General features: G+C 41.5%; 2 protein-coding genes across 2 annotated transcripts; one reads left to right on the top strand and one right to left on the bottom strand.

Moving 5' to 3' along the window:
* Positions 1–3,259: 3,259 nt before the first annotated feature.
* Positions 3,260–4,938, bottom strand: LOC117559972 (E3 ubiquitin-protein ligase TRIM47-like). The gene is made up of 2 exons (XM_034236715.1): positions 4,873–4,938; positions 3,260–4,729 (listed from the first exon to the last, which is right to left on the bottom strand). The coding sequence occupies exon 2, from the start codon at positions 4,725–4,727 to the stop codon at positions 3,492–3,494; it is 1,236 nt and encodes a 411-aa protein (XP_034092606.1). The 5' UTR covers positions 4,728–4,729; positions 4,873–4,938; the 3' UTR covers positions 3,260–3,491.
* A 6,607-nt stretch (positions 4,939–11,545) lies between these two features.
* On the top strand, positions 11,546–23,070 carry LOC117559987 (macoilin-1-like). Its single transcript, XM_034236751.1, has 11 exons — positions 11,546–11,827; positions 12,669–12,810; positions 12,972–13,098; positions 13,228–13,351; positions 13,666–13,844; positions 14,759–15,296; positions 16,058–16,216; positions 18,337–18,519; positions 19,071–19,191; positions 19,678–19,852; positions 21,184–23,070. The coding sequence occupies exons 1-11, from the start codon at positions 11,748–11,750 to the stop codon at positions 21,384–21,386; spliced, it is 2,031 nt and encodes a 676-aa protein (XP_034092642.1). The 5' UTR covers positions 11,546–11,747; the 3' UTR covers positions 21,387–23,070.
* The last annotated feature ends 32 nt before the right edge of the window (positions 23,071–23,102 follow it).

The raw sequence follows: 23,102 nt of genomic DNA, 5'->3' as shown, positions 1-23,102 counted from the left end.
AGAAGGGATGCCGTTTTTGAATGTCCAACATGAACCTCCTTGCCATGTGTTGTGCTCTTAATACATACAAAAAAACTAAAAACACATTAATACATTTTTCACTTTGGTTTTGCAAGGATATTACATTTATTCTACTGTGTTTCAGAGGTGCCGATAAGTGGATATAGTGAAGCTTGGATAGAGGCAGGGTAGCTGTTGATCACAGGGTGTAGATGAAGGGATATCAAGCTCCTCTCAATGTGCTGTAGGGACAGCAGACAAAAACGACTTTGAACGACTTGGCCACTTTTCATAAAAAGGGTTATTTACTCCTGACTTCATTTCAACAACCTGCACCACAGTGGAACAACTCTGCCACCTCTTGGTTTGTATCTACAACAGCGCTCATAAGTAGAGGCATTTCATACATAGCATCAACCTTATTTACAAAAGGGTCATCTAATAATGACATCCCCACTCATAGTTAACAACTATATTTTTCTTTCTTTGCCTACTATATACATATAGTAGGCAAAGAGTAGTATATTTGGTGTTGTACAGGCAAAAAGATGGACCACTAATCTGCAGTGTTTTCAGAGCCACGTTATCTATATTGATTTGTATTTGACCCTCTCTCTCTGATGTCCTCTACCTCCCTTAAACAGCTCTGCATGGTTTAGTTCACTGTAAAGTAGAGTTTATTTTCTATTGCAAAGGGGAAGGACGACGTGTTCAATATTTTGCTTGTAGAATTGTCACACTGCCAAGTATCTCTTATGAAAGTAATGTTAACTTCACTCATCTGGCCTAACCAGTTTTGTTACCACATGCTCTATTTTTGTGTGTGAGTGCGTGCATTGGAAAGAGGACATGTTCATTCGTAGTTTCATGTTGGAAAGTAGTGTGAGTTGTGGGAACAGGAGCGTTTGATATTAACCACCTGTGTCTTTGGTTTGTATCAGTGTAAACAGATTCTCTAACACTGCCAGTATGTTCAAATAAACTGTTCAAAGTCCGATTTGGATTGGTAATTCTGTTCTGTAAGTGGCAAACCCTTTCTTTTTATAAACCACAAGCTTATACAGAACATATCCTTCTGTCAAGCTACTTTCTTTTTACGAGTGAACATGGTGCGTCAGTGAAAGCATGAACTTAAAGTAGCCCTGTTAAAGACTCTCATGACAAGCACAGACATGTTGCCTACTCAACGTGTTGCCTTTGTGGTATTGTAATGACATCATTTTGTTTAATATGACTTTCTTTTTCATTTTAAGGTAAAGTTTGTCTGAAAAATCCCATACAGAGTTTGTGCATTGATTTTACAAAGACATGATGTTCAGGTATTTAAAATGGAAATTATTGTATTTTTAAAAACCGTTTCATAACTGTGGCATTTCTGATCAGTCATAAGTCGCGGTTTCAGATTTATGAAATGTTTCATAGCTGTTGTGTTTATCTGGTGTAAACTATAATGTGTGGACGTTTGGTGGGCCTGTAAGTGTAGATTAAATAATCATCATGATCAGAGTCAATGTTGTCACATGTTATTCATCTGGTTTCTCATTTTAGCCGAACCCAAACACAGCCTGCAGGCTTTATAATTCTGAGGTTTGTTACTGGATGTTGTCTTTAGGGAGGAAGGCTCTTGTGTTGTCTGTTTAAGGGATGGTGTGAAACCATCTGTGGTATGCGTTGATGTTAAACAGCCAGGTCCATCTACAACTGGTGAGGAAATCAATCAATCAATCAATCAATCAATCAATGTTTATTTATATAGCCCAATATCACAAATGTTACATTTGTCTCAGTGGACTTTACAGTTTGTACAAAATATCAGTATGACAATACGACACCCTCTGTCCTTAGACCCTCACATCGTACAAGGAAAAACTTCCGGAGAAAACCCACAGTTTAAAGGGAAAAATGGGAGAAACCTCAAGGAGAGCAACAGAGGAGGGATCCCTCTCCCAGGACGGACAGACGTGCAATAGATGCCGTGTGTAAATTGAAAAGATAATACATTTGCAACATAGGTAGTCCAAATGTTTGGAAATGCATGTGTGTATAATAGGAAGATGAATCCACGAGGATATCCATCCAGGACCTATGATCCAGGACCACAGCCACGACTCAAGATCCAGGGCTCGCGATCCAGGACAGAGGAGCGCAGGATCATCCATGACTCCGGATCCCGGCGTATATAGACACCAAAAAGAAAGACATTTGGGGAAGCTGGGTTAATCGGAACATGAGAGTACACAGGTATAGACAGAGAGAGAAGGAAGAAGTAAGATGTCCCCCGACAAACTAAGCCTATATCAGCAAAACTAGGGGCTGGATCTAATCAGCCCTAACTATAAGCTTTATCAAAAAGGAAGGTCTTAAGCGCACTCTTAAAAACGGATAGGGTGTCTGCCGCCCGAACACAAACTGGAAGCTGATTCCACAAATGTGGAGCTTGATAAGAAAAGGAAACATTGATTGATGCTATAAAACACCTGAAAACTCACAGAGACAATAAAGGAAATTAAAACATAGAAAGTCCTGTACCTTTGTGTGTGATTCTTTCAGCAAACAGAAATCTTGGTCCCCATTTAAAAAAGAGAAAAGATTGTAACTTTTTTTTGAATTATTTTCGTTGCAATTTTTTTGGGATTATTCCTTTTTTTTAAGTTTCAAATATTATTGTATTATTATTTAAATAAGTAAAAATCGTGGCTGTGCGTGTCGCTGTGTTCCTGCCTAATGCTCACCTTATTACTTCTTTGATGGCACCCAGAGGGTTGTTCACATCCACCTGGATTCACGATGCATTTTCCAATATGTGGACTATCTATATTATACATTAAGCATACAGACAGACCACTTTGTAATTATGGTGCAGTTTCCATGTTTTGATTTTAGTCTCAAAATTATCCAACTAACTGAATAAGAAGCAATAAGATATGAACACAAGAGTTCTTAAGAAAATACTGAAAAACTAATAAGGACTTCAAATGTGGTGATCCAGATAAAATATAAATTCTGTTTAAATTGCCATGTTATATCTGAATTAAATGGGGTGAGTTTGTATGAAGAATAAGTAGATTGCTCCCTCTAGTGGTGCACTTGAATACAGTCACCATCATCACTACACGACACAACTCTTTGGACAGAGTAGATATTGAAAAGCTTTACATGCTCGTTTATTGTATTGTTTTTTATTTCAAGTGACGCTACCAGTGTATTTTACGGAGATGTCAACTTTGTGTATATTAAAAACTGACAATTTAACATTAAATGAAGAAACAAGCATTACAAATATTTTATTAAAACTTAATTTTCATTTACAAAATCACTGAATACGATCCGTTATCAAAAATGTTTACCTTTGAATATGTGAAAGATGAGTTTGTCACTGGAGCGAGATGCTTGTTGTAACCCTTCATACCACTGTAGCAGGAACACATTTTGTATCCAATGACATGATTTAAATATTGGTTTACTCACACAGAATCAAAAAACAGCTACAATTAAAAATAACTAAATACAAAAATAAAACAAATAAATAAAATACAACAAAGGCGGAACTTGTTATCTGGATTTTGTGAACATTGTTTTATCCTCTCAACCTGCTGTCGCAGCCTCTGTACCCGGCTCTCACCTGATGTATGACTACAGAAAAGATAAATCCTCTCATGAAAATCTGTGATACAAAAAGTGGTGGTCAACGTCCCAGTGACTTCCTCAAAGAGGGCCACCGATCCGTGGTCATAGTCTACAAACACCACGACTTTCCCATGTGTCGTTATCCAAAAGACTTGGACTGGCACTCGCTGTAGACTCGTAAAGTCTTTCAGAGATCCCACCCTTATGACCCAGTTTCCATCCTTGGGGTTGAACACCTTTACCCCTTGCATCGACTCTCCCTCCACCGCTGGGTCCTCGCTGGAGCCCCCTTCAGCCTGAACCTCACAGTAGCATCTCCATTCAGGAAGGACCCCAACTCTGCCAAAACTGTTGACTTGGTGGTCTTGAATCCACCAAGTCTGAGGATCTTGAGTCTGATGTATCACTATATTGTTTTCCATAGCCTCAGCTTTGCCTTGACTCTTGTTCTTGTTCTTCTGAGCTCTCTTTCCACGCTTATGCTTCATTTGCTGTACTTCCGCCTTCTTCTTCCTCCCTATCTGCGCCCTCTTCTCTACATATGCTTCCTCCAAAGGTACTGTATCGTGAGCGCTGTGTTCTGTACACAGGACGCACACACATGTCTGGTCATTCCTGCAGAAGCGCTCAAGCATCCTGTTGTGTTTCTTGCATATTTGGTCCTCCAGGTTATGCACAGGATTAGTCAGCGTGTGCCTCTTTAAAGCTGCAACTCTTAGATGAGGCTCGAGGTGTGTCTCACAGAAAGATGTTAAGCAAACCAAACAGGTCTTAGAGGCTTTTGACTGGTTGTCTTCAGGGCAGCAGTCACATGGCACCTCTCCTTGCTTCACAGGGCAAGCATTTTCCGCTTTTGCTTGAAGTTTCTTGAAATGTTCCACAACCTCCCTGAATCCAGTGTTGACCCGAAGTTTGAGATCTTTGGGGAACTTCTCGTTGCACAGTGGACACTTACACGGATCTCTGCCCTCCCAGTGCCTGGTGATACAGGCCTTGCAGAAGTTGTGTCCACATGGAATAGAGACAGGCTGGGTGAAAAACTCCAGACAGATGGAGCACTGGAACTGATCCGCAGTAAGGAATGTGCTGGCCGTGGCCATATCTAATGGAGAAGAGACAGTTACAAGTTGAGAAACACCCTTTGTTTCGACTCCCAAGTTGAACTGGTGTGAGCCATTTAATGAGCAACAGGTGCAATGTTCACTGTTGATAGCAATGAATGCTCAGAAAATGATTATACTTCACCTTCTTGCAAGCTCTGCTCTGCTGTCTGTCTTTGGACGAGCTGAACTGTGTTTACCAGTTGTTGAGTTTCTACTTCTCAATAAATGATGCATTGGAACTCCTCCTCCTCCTCCTCTGACTCACACTCCACCTATCTGCTCTTCGTGCATGACATTAACCCCGTAATGGCATGACATGAGATATGATTTTGAGCTTTTTTCTGATTAAGCTCATAAGAAACACTATTACTACCTCATGGTCTCACTTCAGTCCACAAGTGACAAGTGTGTAAGTATAACAGTGATTATACTTAATAACACGATAACAACTCAAAACCCAATGATCACTAATGGTAAACTCAAACACTAAAAATTGTTGTTTTATCTTGATCAACTTACTTAGTGAGAAATTGTTTGCAAAGATTTCACTCTTCAAGGGTTAACATGAGGAATTGTAATTCCTGGGCACTGAATTCATATGAATCACTACACAAATATCCTCTCCTGCTGAAACTGCTGTTAACTTTCTGTTGCCTTTTAAATAGAGTGGAAAGAACTAACTCTAACTCTCACTTGTTGTTTTTTGTTGTTGTTTTGTTTCTTTCCGTTAACCATCAAGTGGGAAATAAGTATTTTTTGTGTTTCTCTTAGTATCCTAAGATATTGTTGTTGGCTGTGAACAAAAAAAATATTATGAAGGGCAGACCATCTATTTCTATTTATTTAGTTTTTTTAGAAAGAGGCAGGTCATATAAGATTTGTTTCTTCTCCCTGCTCCTTTTCGCTCAATGGTGTGTTTGTAGAGACATGTTTTGTAGGCAATTATTGTACATTGGGTTTTGCGGAACAAATCAAAATGAAATGAAATAAATCAACAACTTCATCTGATTACCTTTGTGCCTGTCTTAAATGTATTAAAAAAGTATATATTCTAAGATTTAACTTGTTTTATTTTAACAGGAATATGTCATGTACGTTTTTTTGTTGTTACAATGTGATAATGTAAAGTGTGAATCCAGCATAGGACGTAAGTAGCTTTCCTGTGCCCCGATATTTTCTTCAAGGCCTGTTTTCACTTAATGTGCATACTGTCTCTAAGACCTCATAGCTTTCTCAGAAAACGAAACTCATTTCAGGACGTCTCACGATGCCAGCAGCAGCATGACCCGGTCGCTGCCAAACCTGCAGAGTCCGGAAGTCCTAGTATTGGGTTTCCTAATGTGAGACTCAAATCTACACATGGTTTACAGGAAGTGTTGTGGGGCATTCCTCTTTCTGTCTGATCTATTCAATTGTGTTATGTCTCATGTTCATTCCACCAAAACATTGTGGGCGTCATTGGTGAATTGCTTTATTTACACTAACTTTAATAAAAGAAAAAAACCGCCTTGTTTTGATTGATATAATTCATCTTCAGTGTAATGGCTTTGTATATTTCAGGAATGTTTTTCAGCCAGTAAGGAAGGTGGAATTGATAATGGAACTGCCTTTCATTCAAAGAGCTCTTTGATTCAAGGCTCACTATGAAAATATAAGAGGGTGTTGAGAATATGTACTTAAGTAGTGTACTTGAGTACAATTTGAATGTATATTGTTGACAGTTCTGCTGTGTAAGTAGGACGGATGGCGCAGTGGTCTGTGCGTTTGATCATCAGATCAAGGGGGCGTTGGGGAACTGCAGTTCGAAACCCGCTCCCGCCCCACTGCGTCAGGCCGTTGTGTCCTTGGGCAAGACACTTCACCCAAATTTGCTCCTGTGGGTATTGTCCACAGTAGATGACCATTACATATATGTTCTGTATGTGTAATGTGTATTTGTAAAGCGCTTTGAGAGTCTTTGGTAAAGCGCTATAATAAATATACCTGACCTTTGCCTCACCTACCTCTATTAAGCTTACCATTGATACAAATATGCTAAATTAGCTGTGAATGGAAAGGATGTATGTTTCCTTCTTTGATGTTTCAGGCATATGAAACCAGGCATGTGAAACTAGATAGAACAAAACACTAAAACATTTTAGATAAATAAAAGCGTAAAAGTTCCAGCTATCATTCTAGAAAGGCGCTTGTGGATTTTGACACCTTGAGAACGGTTACAGCGGGTATGAAGACAATGAGGCACAGGATGCAGGCGGCCTACGCACAGATTCAAATCAACTTCCTGGGCCAGCGAATCGTAGCGACAAGCTGCCCTTATTTGTCTCTGTTCATTCTAAAGTCATGACATTGACAATGTGTTCTGCTTTCATGACAAATGTTCATATTCCCACTCTTTAAAATTACATATCATTACTATAAGTTTGTATTTGTTTAATTTTTAAACCTTACATTTTTTAATATTCAATCATTAAAAGTTGAACAGTTGTGACCTCCTTCTGACTCAAAGAGAGAAAGGGGGATGACCCATGATGAAGAGAGGGAGGAGGAAGAAGACTATAAAGAAGAATGGAGAAGAAGAAACGGGAGGTCTTGGGCTTGGGGGAGCTTGGAGGTCTTGGGCTTGGGGGAGCTTGGAGGTCTTGGGCTTGGGGGAGCTTGGAGGTCTTGGGCTTGGGGGAGCTTGGAGGTCTTGAGCTTGGGGGAGCTTGGAGGTCTTGGGGGCTCTTGGAGGTCTTGAGCTTGGGGGCTCTTGGAGGTCTTGAGCTTGGGGGAGCTTGGAGGTCTTGGGGGCTCTTGGAGGTCTTGAGCTTGGGGGAGCTTGGAGGTCTTGAGCTTGGGAGAGCTTGGAGGTCTTGGGCTTGGGGGAGCTTGGAGGTCTTGGGGGCTCTTGGAGGTCTTGAGCTTGGGGGCTCTTGGATGTCTTGGGGGCTCTTGGAGGCTTCTTGGGGGAAGTTTTCTGAGGCCCAAGCCCTGGGCCCTGGGCTTGGGCTCTTTTAGACGGCTGGAGAAGATTTGACTTGAGAACCTGTTGCCATTGTATTTTGACTTGGTGTCTTTATTATTTTTAAGGATTCTTTTTAATCCTCAATTTTTGTTAAAACCTTAATAAATCCGGTTTGTACTTTGTACACTTCGACCCAAACTCCTGGTCTCTCTCTCGTGGTATCTGAAGATATCTGCTTGGTCTTAGAGTGAGGTAAGAATACCCTTCCTTGGAAAAGGCTGACATTAGTTGATAATTTGGATTTAAATTGTTTAAGGGGAATATGACATATGCTCTGCTGATGTGGTAATATCACTGCTGTGACATTGATGCTTGACTCTGGCTGTGTTTGATATTACATTTGCATTGTTTTGATTGATATATTTGGGGATCAAGAGAGGGTGGGGTTAGGGACTGTGGGTTCAGAATCTGCCCTAATTACCAGGGAGTCTCCCATTAACAGAGGGATTCTCCTCCAGGGGCAGTTTTGATACTGCTCTGGGGTTCTACCAGCCCACCAACACCTACTACACCACACACACTGTTTTGCTATCCTAAAGCGGTCGGACATTCGAGGCCAGAGTGCCTAAAATAGGGATACGACGGGCAGCGTGGTGTTAGAGGCCACGTTGTTTAAACTCCCCCCTAAACAGATTACGTTGATCTTGCGTGTAGATTCTGGGGGGTTTTGAATTCCTAAAAAGATTGGACGGCCGTTGACCGGAGCCTTATCAGCACCGGAGTTCGGTATCGGAGACGGCCTATGTATTAACAATTTTGTTGTATCGAAGTTAGATTCCTTTTCAATATATAAATAGAGGGTGAGAGGAGAGAGGAAGGAATTAATGGAGTGCAACTGCAAACAAGTAAACATTGTGGTAAATAATGCAGACATAATAAGCTTTGCAAGTAATCCTTATGAAGAAGGAAAGTCGCTCAATGTTTCAAACTAAAATGTTCGAGAGAAACCATCCATCCATCCATCTTCTCCCGCTTATCCGTGGTCGGGTCGCGGGGGTAGCAGTTCCAGCAGAGAGCCCCAAGCGTTCCTTTCCCTGGCGACATCAACCAGCTCTGACTGGGGGATCCCAAGGCGCTCCCAGGCCAGCGAAGAGATATAATCCCTCCACCTGGTCCTAGGACTACCCCTTGGTCTCCTCCCAGCTGGACGTGCCTGGAACACCTCCGGCGCCCAGGTGGCATCCTAACTAGGTGCCCAAACCACCTCAACTGGCTCCTTTCGACGCGAAGGAGGAGCGGCTCAACTCCGAGTCCCTCCCTGATGACTGAACTTCTCACCTTATCCCTAAGGGAGACGCCAGCCACCCTGCGGAGAAAACCCATCTCGGCCGCTTCTATCCGCGAGAGAAAACATAGAATGTAAACAGAACATTTTATGTTAGATTTCTCTTCAGGGCACCTTTACATTTGAAACGGTGTAATAATATGGAGGTGTATAAATTGAGAAATTCCACCTCACCTCTGAAAACTGACATCTCCTGTAGGTTGCAGTGCTATTGAGCAAATCACCATTTTAATTGCTCCATAGCCGGTCCATAGACTGACATCACAAACCCCATGTGTGGTTCTGTGTTTGTGTGTAACCATGAGTCTCTGCAGCTGCTCCCTGTTGTATTGAACACAGAGTCACTGCCTGAGGAATACAGAAAGATTCATTAACAATCATTTAAATACCATCACCTTTAATTAGATTTGCATTCTTTGTTTGTTTGGTTGTTTGCTTTGAAGGTCATTACCACAACAAAAAATGTATATGTTATCCGATAGCTAATTTCCATATAAAAGTACAAATCAATTGTAGTTTCTACACCTCATTAAGCCAGCGTATTCTTATGTTTCAGTCAGTCTTTCTCAAAATAAATCCTCTTTTTGGTGCAGCTCAGTAGGCCTAATGATTGTAGTATAAAGGGTGGGCAATACAGACGCTTATATAATGCACAGCATTCGTGGCTGCTATATATTCCAGTGATTATACAACTTGAATAATTGCACACACACATCCGAATAGAAACGATGAGTTCTTTAGAAAGAAAAAATCTAATCGGTAAAAAGAGGTGATTCAGAGGTTTTGTCATGAAGTTTTGCTGTACATAATATATATTTTTAACACAGCCTATTTCAATCCTTATGCTGTCTTGAAATGATATAATAACTATACGCTCTGGTTTTTTGTATCGGAACCAGGCTTCATGATATCTTCCACAACAGATAAACACTACAAAACTGATTTTGAAAATGTTTGCCAAGTCTGAAGGTCTCTAAAAAAAAATTGTATAATTTGGTGTTGGGGTCTGAGGAGACCCAGCAGAATTGTTTTGGGTGACTCGAGGTCAAATTTGGCCCAATCAAGATTCATCTTTGACTTTAGACACCCCTCCCCCCTTCATTATCTGTTACAATAATTTTTCGCACCATGGTCTCTACCCTCCCTCTGCCCCCCTCCCCCCACGGGAACTCAACCTTTCTCAAAGAACATGTGCACTAACACTTGAACCTGAACTCACACATGCACGAGTGCAATATGTGGTGTAATGTGTTTGGGGCCATAACATTAAATTACAACAGGATTGTACGGTTTGAATGCATTATAAGTTAGTTATAATGTAGTTAAAACAATATGGGATGATAGTCATTTTTTCTGTGTGTTTTGGACTGAGATAAATCATGGGTCAAAATGTAACCGCGTAACAGCTTTTAAACACAACATAAAAAAAAACTAAAATGCTTTTAAATAACTTATAAAGTGTGTTGGGCAGTTACGTAAAGACAGTCAGTTTTGTTAGTATAATTTCCAAATATCAAGACATATTTGGGTTATGGTTGCAGAGTTAAATAGAATGATATTTTTTTCTTTGTATGACGAATATAACAATACTCACAGCGACATTAATCGAAATAATAAAAGTGACGCACATTACTGATCCTCATCAGTGTAGATTAGAACTATGTGTGCAAAAGTAAATAACACTAAATAAATATCTCAGAGCATTTATATATTTGTATGTGGTTGTCCTTATTGTAATTGGTACAAATGAGCCTTGTATCTTTGAGTTGACCATTGGAGCTTTGTTTAAGTTTGACAGTTGTCCCAGGACAGCATCACAGAGTGCCACCAGTAGGTGTCGTAGGTACATTGATAATAGCTCAAAGTGACACGGCTGGTTACTTAAAGCAGCCGAAGACCATGCTGTTTTAATGGATATGTTATGGATCTAAGTGCTGTTACATTCAAAAGCTGTAACTTCTATGTACTTGAAGTTTTCATTGAACCCCCCAGCAGCATGATCTACAGATCCGTAGCTTTTGTCTCCATCTCCTATAAACCTGTCAGTCACTCACAGATCTTGAACCAGAGTCATCGCCACTCAGCGTCTGCAGGCATTGTGGTGTTGTAAATGTATTATCTTTTAATTTAAACACAACATCTATTGCATGTCTGTCCGTCCTGCAGGGATCCTCCTCTGTTGATCTCACTGAGGTTTCTTACATTTCCCCCATTAACTGGGGGGTTTCTTTTGGGGTGTTTCCTTGTCTGATGTGAGGGTCCAAGGACAGAGGGTGTCGTATTCATATTCTGCACAAACTGTAAAGTCCACTGAGACTAATTTAAAATGTGTGATATTGGGCTTTTTTTACTCATGCATCATTTAATAAATGTTTTGTATAATTTAGTTTCATTAACAAAAGAAGCAATACAAACTGGGGAAATGTTGAGAAAGCGACCTTTTTGCTAAAAATAATCAAATAATTAAAATCAATTTCTAATCTAAACAATCTTCCTTGTGGGCTTCCGATGACGTCATGACGCACGACGTCAACAAAGGGGACGACGCAGCCGTGTCGTGCAAAGGGGAGGGCCCTCAGCGTTCAGTGTTTTTATTTATTTCTTTGTTTCATGTGTGCATAAAACAACAACAATGGTGGATAATTGAATACGTGGAGATTCACGAGGATGAGCGAATGACATTTCCACTTCCAGTTTACCACACCGATAGAGAATCAACAGGGGGAGGATGAAGCGGCGCAATGCGGACTGCAGCAAACTCCGACGGCCGGTAAAACGGAACCGAATCACCGAGGGTATTTATAGCAGGTACAAAAAAAGGGACTGGAGGGACCTTATTGTGTAACAATGGTGCCTCTGTGCATATGTAAAGACGGGGCTATGCTACATGCAGATTGAAGAAGCAGGGGTCTGTTGGAGCTGCACACCGAGCTATAGGGACATGCAGCCGCTTATTGTTAGAATTACAGGCCTTGTGTGCTATTTCGTACATGATGTGTCTCTGGTGTGCAGGTTAAATTCAAACGTAAGGTGGACGTAGGGTTTAAATAATGCATTGTGACAAATTCTGCTCAATGGAAATAAGTGCAGCTAAATAAAGATAGCATGCACTTGTGATTAAAAAAAAAACCAGCTTGAGATGACAGCAGCTCTCATCTGGGCTTTGTCTGGCAGATGTGAACACGTCAAGGCATTATTAACCACCAAAAATAATGAAGTCTAACTGGAATATGCACATGTAATTTAAGGTATATGTTGCATTAAAATAGCATGTGTCTTTTTCTATGGATTGATTGATGGCAAGCCAGAGATAGAAACCAGCTGTGGTCTCAGCAACATGTCCAGACATGACACTGTACTCTATCCATACATCTCAACCCTTGTCGTTTTGACTTGTTAAGCTCTATTTACCAGTCTTGTTCACTGTTGCTCTGTTGAAACGACATTACTTGCTTTTAATCTAGTAGGAACTCGAGGAAACACTATCTGCAATCACCCTTGTAGATCTTATAAACATAGCGCTGTTGTATAAACCTGATGATACAATCTAAATCCACAGTACATCCTGTTTAGTCTCCCCTCTTTATCCTCTCTCTTGTGTCCTTGGTTTCAACATTTCCCTCCATCTTTCCTTGTCTCCTGTCCACAGTACGTTCCTGTACCTGAAGTTCCTGGTGGTGTGGGTGTTAGTTCTGCTGGCTGACTTTGTGCTGGAGTTCAGGTTTGAGTACCTGTGGCCTTTCTGGCTTTTTATCCGAAGTGTCTACGACTCCTTCAGATATCAGGGACTGGTAAGAGCTTGTTTATGTGACCCTGACCCCCCTCTATAAGTGGCATTAACCTGTTATTATCCAAGCTGGAGGTAGAATGGAGCACATTTAGGTAGATTGAAAACAGAGGTTGAATACAATGCACCTTTTGAAATGATCTTGTTTCTTTCTCCCACACCTAGGCGTTCTCTGTGTTCTTTGTATGTGTGGCGTTTACGTCAGACATCATCTGCCTCCTCTTCATCCCCGTCCAATGGCTGTTTTTCGCTGCCAGCACCTACGTATGGGTCCAGTATGTCTGGCACACAGGTGAGTCTTACATTTTCTGTGGGCTCTGTATACCTCTGCCAGCCAAACGGCAACGTTCACCTCACATGAACCTCACAGCTGCCAAATGTCTTGAGACTGAAGTGACTCTGGTTTCTTACTTTTCTGCAGAAAGAGGAGTCTGTCTACCCACGGTATCGCTGTGGATCCTGTTTGTGTACATTGAAGCTGCCATTCGCTTCAAAGATCTGAAGAACTTCCACGTAGACCTGTGTCGACCCTTTGCTGCTCACTGGTAAACCTCATATTAGAGTTGGTTGTCAAATTTCTATATGTTTTTTTATAATGCCCATGATAAATATAAGGGTTATTGTAGGTATGCATACGAAGGCCATTGTAGGTTAAAAATGATTAATGCGTGGCAGGGGAATCATGTATTTTGAGAGAAGAACAAGACATTTGGGCTTTAAAGCAATAAAACTTACAAATGGTGTTGAGAAGAATGATGGAAATTGTGATACAATAGCAGATGCTTCAATATGTAATTCCTACACATATAACAATGTGCTTATATTAATATTCATCTTTGTATTTCTCCTCACCTCCCAGTATCGGCTACCCAGTGGTGACGCTGGGCTTCGGCTTCAAAAGCTACGTCAGCTACAAGATGCGACTGAGGAAACAGAAGGAGGTTCAGAAAGAGAACGAGTTCTACATGCAGCTCCTCCTGCAGGCTCTACCGCCGGAGCAACAGATGCTCCAGAGACAGGAGAGGGAGGCAGAGGAGGGTGAGAGACACACACACACACACACACACACACACACACACACATACATACACATACACATACACACACACACATACCATGTATACATCACTTCAGGGGAAATTACATTTACTTACATGCATTTCCTGGAGACTTATCCTAACCTTAACCAACACATGCCTAACCCTTACCCTAAACCTAACCAAGTCTTCACCCTAAAATTAATGATTCCCCTCATGGGGACCTCCATTATGTCCCCATAATGGATGCGAGTCCCCACACGTGACTGTAAACTGATTTAGGTCCCCACAAGTATAGTATGCTAGACCACACACACACACACACACACACGCACACACACAACTTATCACAATACAGACAGTAGAAATGGTCCATGGATGTTGTGCTGTCAGAAGTAAACCTCATGCATATGGAGCAAGGATTTCAGGGGTTATCTGTCGGCACGTAATACGGTGGTTGGTCTGCTTTGCTTCCAAACAACAAACACATAAATCCAGACCTAGACTTACCTTCTCAGGCAGTCTTAGAGTAGATATTTTCTCTGGACTAGAGAGCTTTTTGTAAAATGTTTTAGTTTATGTAAAGCCGGTAAGTATTGCTGTAACATCCTGCTGGAATACAAATGTCTGTAAGGATGTTCTCACCCTGAAACAGGCCATCATTCAATCAAGTTTATGTTCAAATATGCTCCCAATGTCAATGAAATGATATTGATATTGTTACAGCAAAGTGTATATATAAGTGTAGCTATGTAGAATGAAGTGTGCTATATAACAGTAGTACAATTATTATTGCACATAGTGACGTAAAGATTCTTGCAAAAGCAATGGATGGACTCACTAGAAGTAGCAGCCAGTAGGAGCGTTAACGTTTTGATGTGTCTTCTAACACTCCCTTTATCTGCTCTCCTCCAGCTGCGTTAGCTAAAGGGATCACAGAGGTAGAACCAGCAGTCGTTTCCCAAAACGGATCGGCTCCAGCAAAGAAAAGCCCCTCAGTGCCGTTACCAGAACTGGAGTACCGGGAAAAAGGAAAAGACAGTACAGCGAAAGAGGGTAAAAAACAAAACTCAGTGGGAATCAATAACAACAGTATTGTACACGCACTGGACTCCAAAGTACAGGAGACAGAGTACATAGAGAACTACGCCGGGGCAAAGAGACTGAATAACGACCTGGCGGGAGACAGCACACACACCGAAACCAACACACACTCTGCTTCTAAAGAGGAAATGGGAAGCACGGGGAAGAACTGCAAAAACGCCAGCGGAGGCGGGGGAAACATTTCCAACTCGTCGCCACGGAATCACAGTTCTTCAAATGGCAGCGTGCCGTCAGGTTCCTCGGCCAATAAGAACGAGAAGAAGCAGAAGGGGGCGGGGAAAGGGCAGAAGGACCTGGTGGAGAACTGCATCCCCAACAACCAGCTGGGCAAGCCCGACGCCCTCGTACGGTAAGACACAGAATAGCAATATATGAGACTAAATCATATATTTTCCTGGTTTAAAAAGCTCCATTACAGTCACAGGTGGAATGTAACAAATGCACAAGATACCTGTACTTGAGTATTTCCATTTTATACAACTAAATACTTCTACTACACTAGAATTTGGAAGCCAATGTTGTATTTTTTACTCTCCTACATGTATCTGACAACTTAGTTGCTGGTAACTTTGCAGACTCAGAATATTAAATATTAAATCTAATATCCAGAGGTAGTATACAAAGTCATTAAGATTAGCTCCACATTACCAGCTGTGATAGACACATTAATGCATTAATACTAATGAGTACTTTTTTACCATTGATAACAGTAATGCCTTTTTATTTAATTACCAGAGCTTGTTTAATATTTGCCTTCATCCACTTAGTCAATAACTCCACATTGCTGAGGGTTATTTATCAAATGCTCATTGCGTAAATATATTTGGGAAGGCAACCCAATTTTTCTTCACATCGCCTAGCCTTAAAATGTCTCTTGTACCATTTCAAGTAGCCATTCTTCTTTTCATTTACATCTTGTTGCAGGTGTTTGAAGATATGTTGTCATCAAAAATCTGTTTAACTGTCTGTAACACTTTCTCTATCACTTGTCCTCATGATTGATAAGATACAAGCCAATACACCTTACTTACAGAACTGTAATATTCATCCTATACTTGTCGAGGTATCTTTGCCTTTTCATGACCTTGTGACCCTTCTCCTTCCTGAAAGGCTGGAGCAGGATGTGAAGCGTCTGAAGGCGGATCTTCAGGCCAACAGGCAGCTGGAGTCGGACCTGCGCAGTCAGGTGTCCTCTCTGAGCAGTCAGGACCGCGGCCTGCGCTCCGAACTGGGCCAGCTGCGGCAGGACAACGAGCTGCTGCAGAACAAGTGGGTGCACGTCGGTTTACTCACCTCCATCTGACAACAAGATTCAAGGCTCCTCCAACAGTGCAACACAATAAATAGATACAATAGTGCAAGTAAATACAATAAAACAGAAGTAGTGCCATAAGAGTCAAGTGATAAATAATTTGTAAGTTGCAAACAGGTGAATGTTATGGATGTTCTTAGTTCAGGTGTTTAACAGCCTTAAGGCCTGTGGGATGAAACTGTCCCTGAGTCTGAGCCCCCCTCAGTTCTTCTACAATTAATACCATCTTATGACAGCGCATTGAGATAAGCAGCGGGTTAGTTGAAGGGATAGTTTAGGTCAGTGATTCTCAAATGGGGGTACGCGGACCCCTGGGGGTACGTTGGGGTACTGCAGGGGGTACGTGAGATTAAAAAAAAAAAAAAAAAGTTCATTAAAAAAATAATCTTAGTAAAATAAGTTAAATAGAAAACACAATTTTACATAAAACATTCCTAGAACCACCAAGGGGGTCCTCATATAAACATGTCAAATGTGTGTATTGTATTTTATAGTTTTTCACAATAACATATTACTTAAATTGAAAAACTCCTTGGAAAAATATGTTTTATAAAAGTGTCATGTTATTTCTTCTCATGCATAAAGTGAAAATATCCTTAGTTTGTTGTAATGCATACCACGAAGGAGTTAATACATCACACACTGAGGGAACATCACTATATTGTAATTATTTATATAGGCTTTTTCGATCAAAAATGTTCGGGATCGGTCAGGGGGTACTTGGCTGAGAAAATGTTTCAAAGGGGGTACATTACTGAAAAAACTTTGAGAAGCGCTGGTTTAGGTTATCGAAGGGGACTTTCCATGAGGTACTCAGTCAGTGGAAGCCCTCAAGTTAATAGAAACAGACCGTTTGGAGCCACCAGACCCCATTAACAAAAACTGAAATGTTACTTCAGAGAACACGGGAGAAAGCTGGTCTTCTTCTGCCTGAACCGTTTAGTGAGTTATTGTGTGACTTTACTTGGTGTTTTACGGGGTGAGTCTGGGTTCATTAACCCTTGTGTTGTGTTCAAAAGCTGTTACCGTTCATGGTGTTCGCGGGTCAATTTTGACCCATGATTTATCTCAGTCCAAAACACTCACAAAAAATGACTATCATCCAAAATTGTTTTAAGTACATCATAACTAACTTATAATGCATTCAAACCGTACAATCCTGTTGTTATTTAATGTTATGGCCCCAAAACACATTACACCACATATTGCACTCGTGCTTGTGTGAGTTCAGGTTCAAGTGTTAGCGCACATGTTCTTTGAGAAAGGTGGAGTTCCCGTGGGGGGAGGGGGGCAGAGGGAGGGGAGACCAGGTGCATGTTGCGAAACAATTATTGTAACAGTTAATGAAGGGGGAGGGGCGTCTAAAGTCAAAGATGAATCTTGATTGGGCCAAATTTGACCTCGAGTCACCCAAAACAATTCTACCGGGTCTCCCCAGACCCCAACACCAAATGATACACTTTTTTTTTTAGAGACCTTCAGACTTGGCAAAAATTGTCAACCAGTTTTGTAGTGTTTATATATCTGCTGTGGAGGATATCATGAAGCCTTGTTCCGAAACAAAAAACTAGTTATTATATAATTTTAACTTGAAACGGATCACGGGAGACCCCAACACAACATAAGGGTTAAAGAAAGTGGTAGACTGGAAAATCCTAGGTAAAATGACAGTGTTTGTCAAAGGAGTCTTGTGCGTTTTGCAAGTGGATAGATCATCCTCCCACAGCTAATTCTGGCAATAGTTGTATTTGAAAACAAGTGAAACAGTAGGAATGTCTTTTGAGGAAAGGCTGTTCAGGTTTTCAGAACATAACTATATGAACTTACTACTGAACTGAAGACTGGGATTTAAATGGTATTGACTCATTGATCTTTATCTCAGTGACAAGCCTCGGTACACAAACATTGCTTTCTCAAAGGTGTTACTTATCAGTGAACAAACATGAAGGTTAAACCCTTTAAATCTTAGGTGTATTTACAAAAAGACGGATACAGTTCCATCAATTATAAGAGTGTTATATTGTCTAAAGAAACGACCAAAATACTTCATATTTGACTGTTTCTCTCCGTTCTTCAGGCTCCACAGTGCCGTCCAGGCCAAGCAGAAGGACAAGCAGACCATCTCTCAGCTGGAGAAGAGGCTGAAGGCGGAGCAGGAGGCTCGCGCCCTCGCCGAGAAACAGCTGGCCGAGGAGAGGAAGAGGAAGAAGATGGAGGACGCCACAGCTGCCAGAGCCGTAGCTCTAGCTGCTGCCACCAGGTACTCTCAGTCAAAAGAGTCGATCTGTTAATGTCAAGACAGGACGTGAAAGATCAGCTGGCTCTGGTGCTGTGTCTCAATTCGATGTACTAACATTTTATATTTTGAGTGCAAAAGTGCGTCCCATGGCAAGTATGTCACTAGGAGAACATGGATACTGATGTTGATGTTGCTACGAAACGAAACATTCGCGATAATCCGATGAGGTTATCAGAGCATTAGACAATTAAAAGTTAGCCCGCTTTTTGAAGTACAACTACACTTTTGTCTAAAAGAAGCCACTGTTGATTTAATAGGGTTGATTGAGCAGTCTGTCATTTCCACCTCAAACTATACCATTGCCTCTGTAGCTAACAGCAGAGATCGTCAGTTCCTGTGAGAGCACAGCAGCCTTGTGAGATTTGCTACAGGTCGAAAATCATGCTCTGCATTAGTCTTCCCAGTGCCCGACATGGCAGTGTGCTAAGCAGAGTATTCAAATTGAGACACAGCATTTTAAAAACCTTGCCTTTCCCACTATCAAAGTGCTGTTGTTCTCCACTGGCCAACAGAGTGGAGTCCACTGATTCTCTGCGAGGCCACATCAGAGAGCTGGAGATGGAGTGCAAGAAGCTCAGCATGGACCTGAAGCTGAAGGAGGAGCAGATCCGGGACCTGGAGGGCAAGTGTCAGGTGAGAGGAAAAACACCACTCTGGTATCTGGTTCTGATAAGATGAAGCTCAGGGTTAATGAGGGGCTGCTTCCTAGGTCCTTGAGAAGATTGTATAATACATGATCTGAATTCTGGGACTCTAACTGGGAATAAGCTCTCTGACCAAGCTGTTCTAGGATTTGTAATCAATGACTGTGGTCACTTTACTCAAATGATATGCCATTTGAGTAAAGTGATCACATATACAGACCCTGTGGCTTCTGATTGCTTCAACCATTTACCGCAGCTTTGTTTGGAAATAAGACACTTGTTTAGTCGCTTATAATAATTTTTGCATGACTGTAAAATACACACAGAACATGTTTTGTCCTCCCAATGCAAATTCTCTTTCCTCTCCTGTTATTATTACAAGGACCATGCATACAAATACATTACTCTCAGAAAAGAGAAGCGATGAATTATGCCAGATTTGAGCTAATAGCTCATTTCCATCCGTCACATGCAGGAGCTGAGGAAGTATAAAGAGAACGAGAAGGACACGGAGGTCTTGATGTCGGCGCTGTCAGCCATGCAGGACAAGACGCAGCACCTGGAGAACAGTCTGAGCGCTGAGACCAGGATCAAGCTGGACCTGTTCTCTGCCCTGGGGGACGCCAAGAGGCAGCTGGAGATCGCACAAGGTAGGTGTTAGCAGAGGGAATCCTTCCTGGCATTTGGGAAACGAAGAGTGGAACAGGCGAGCAAGTGTGCAGGTGTGCGTCATACGAGAGGCCCTGCCTTACATTTTCCATCACAGATTTGGGGAAATTGGTCCGTGCGCAAAGCATTGTCGGGATTTTAAGACCGCGGAGTCTACACATGTGCAGCCTCGAAATTTCTCGCTACGAAGTACGCCGGGCTCGGTAGAATTCCAAGTATGCCGGACATTGGAACAGTCCTTCGGCGGCACTCGATGACGTAGCATGCTTGAAATAGTGGCTCTGGAGCAGCTTTACTCGACATTGAGAAACACCCATGGAGTGTGGACTACTCCTTGGAGAGGTCCCAGTTCACCTCCTGCCCTGCCGTGGTGCCCTTGAGCAAGGCACCGAACACCCCCCCACTCCCATAGCTCCCCGGGCGCTGTGCAATAGCTGCCCACTGCTCCTAGTACTAGACTCCTGGCACTATGGGTGTGCTCTGCATGTGTGACCATTAAAGAGGGTTTCATCCCTCCCAATATTATTATTAATATTAACAGGTTCAGGAGGGGTAGTTAATCGATCGCAGGTGGCGTGGTGCTCGCGGACGGATACAAAAAGATTAAACCTAAATGGGTCTCGAAATATACTTTGGCGGACGTTAATGTACCTGGGCAGGCCCCGCCCAAGTAAAGTCTATGTGTATTGATGTTATGTAGAAGTCATATTTGTCAGTGTAGGAAAACCTCACTTTTTAGGCAAGGTATGTGATCTTAAATCAGGGGTGTCCAAACTTTTTTTTACAGAGGGCCACATACAGAAAAATATGCGAAGGGCTGGGCCGCTCACTAGAGGTATACTGCCTCATAAGTTCAGTTATAAGTTAGCAAAATCAATCAAATGTAGGTAAATGATGTTTAATCAGCCTAAATCACAGCTAAAGTGTTTCAATTATTTTGTGAGCAGCACTTTCCTTAAAACAGAAGCCTTAGATTGCTTATCATAAGTAAACATTTAGGGTTTATTTCAAGCTTGTTATGAAAATAAGTTATGGGCTTTTTTTCTTATCAACTTAGATTTGTTAGAAAACGTTTCAACTTTAATTGACTCTATTTGAAAAGTGGGCTTATTAACACGTGATTTTTACTGTGTAATATCTGTTTTCATCTATATTTAAGAAGTACAATACAAGAGGGCCATACTCCATTATACTTTTTTAACTCCGACACCCCTGTCTTAAAGCTTTTGGGGATTAGATTTCTAGAGCAACGGTCCCCTTGCTCTTCTCTCAACGCTGTGATACAAACGTCCTTGTCTCCTTTGTCCTCCAGGCCAGATCCACAAGAGGGAGCAGGAGATCGCCGAGCTGAAGCAGAAGATAGCGGAGGTGATGGCGGTGATGCCGAGCCTCTCCTACTCCTCGGACAGCAACAACATGAGCCCCGTCACCCCCCACTACTCCTCCAAGTTCATGGACAATAGTCCCTCCTCCCTGGACCCCAACGCCTCAGTCTACCAGCCCCTCAAGAAGTGACTCTGACAGAACTTTGTCCTCTTTTGGGTTTATTTCTGAGTTGACCAGCCCCTGACAGTTTTTGCACTCTGATGTTACCACACGGCGCACACAAGCCCTCCAGACATCCTTTGTTTTTTGTTGGATTATTATTTCGAGAGGGTTGTGAACGATATTTTCTGTGGTGAGTTTGGGGATTTAACCATTTAGACTGTTATCTGTTTTGAAGGGGGAGAAAGGAACACTATTGTTAGCCAAATGTTTACTGATGGGCCGTCGTTTCATCTTCTTTTGGTGTCAGAATATCCCCCCCCCCATACATATCTTCTTTAATATTAAACTGACACACAGGGGTTTTCATTTTAAAAAACAATTGGATTTTCCTAAAGTGTTGCCCAGCGAGAGATACATGAATGTAAAGCTATTCATGTTTGTCCACCACCGTTATCTAAAATCAGTGATTGTATTGTTTTAGTTACGGCAATGTACATTTTCTTCTAAAAATTGTGATATTGAAACGTTTGCTGTGTTCTTCAGGTATTCCAATACAATTTATCCTCTGGAATAGTACCAGGATGATCAGTTAGTGGACGAAGCAGATGATATCATGTCCTCAAAATGAAATAAATCAGGCTACCGTAGATTCGACCTGGCACTGCCAAAATATCCACCCGTTTGCTGCAGACAACCTTTCCTTTCCTTCTGGACCAAATTAGACCCCGTTAGGCCATATCGTTCTCACACGTCAATGATGTCGAAGGTAACTGCTTTTACCGTTATTTGCAGATTTTTACAGTGCCTTCTCTTTTTTAAGATGCAAAAACGACATAATCCTGGGATCTAAAAGCATCATTTCTCTATCTAGCTCTGATTCGCCTGGTTTCCATTCAAGATTTCTGATCCTGTCAATTCAGTATTCAAAGGTTAAAACAATGAGACACAGTTTCTTTCCAACACAGACTTAAAAGGGAAAACAAAACGTTGGATATGGCACATGTAATTTCAGTGACGCAGTCTTGGTACGCCAAACAACCACCAAACTGATTGTCTATGCCGAGAGTTGGCATTTAGTTGTTTACAACGATGTACATTACTTATTAAATGAGGAATGTTTGTTTCATTTCAAGTGCCAAGTGTTGATGTTCAGTTTCCATCCATACTCGATGTAGCTAGCATAATGTTTGCAGAACGGTGCTGTTATTTCTTTGTCATTATTGGGATGGTGTTGTGTTTACGAAGCTCTGGGCTGAAGTGTTCAGTCGGACTGATTGTGTTTTCCACATGTTTATTTATTTGTTCCAGATTTTTCTTCACCTCCTTGATATTTCCCATCATTCAGTTGAGTTCCTATATTTTTCTACCAGGAAGGATTCTGTGAATGTGTTGTGTTGGGAAAAGGTTTCCCCCCCCGAACCATTTGACCATGTTGTGCTGTCATGTTGCCTACCTGGGGGAAAAAAAAGTATTATTTGTGGATCGCTCTGGTGTTGTGAATTCAGTTCTCGAAGTTGCTTTTATAGGTTTGTGGAATGAAAAGAAGGTTTGAAGAAAAAAAAAAAGTGCTTTGTTTTATCTTTTTTGTCATTGTTCCACCATGTTTGTTTTCTTTACTCAAAGTGATGGTGGCTGTGTCACTCTGTTCACTTTGACCATCACTATTAAAGAAAGTCTTGCTGGTGGCAATGCAAGCTGTTCAGTATGTGAACGTGTGTCTTATTTCACTTTTTATAACATTTG

The sequence above is a fragment of the Gymnodraco acuticeps genome, unplaced genomic scaffold (assembly GCF_902827175.1).
Source record: "Gymnodraco acuticeps unplaced genomic scaffold, fGymAcu1.1, whole genome shotgun sequence".
Lineage (NCBI taxonomy): Eukaryota > Metazoa > Chordata > Actinopteri > Perciformes > Bathydraconidae > Gymnodraco > Gymnodraco acuticeps.
Note: the sequence above shows the minus strand (reverse complement) of the source record. Positions and strands in the feature narration are given on the sequence as shown.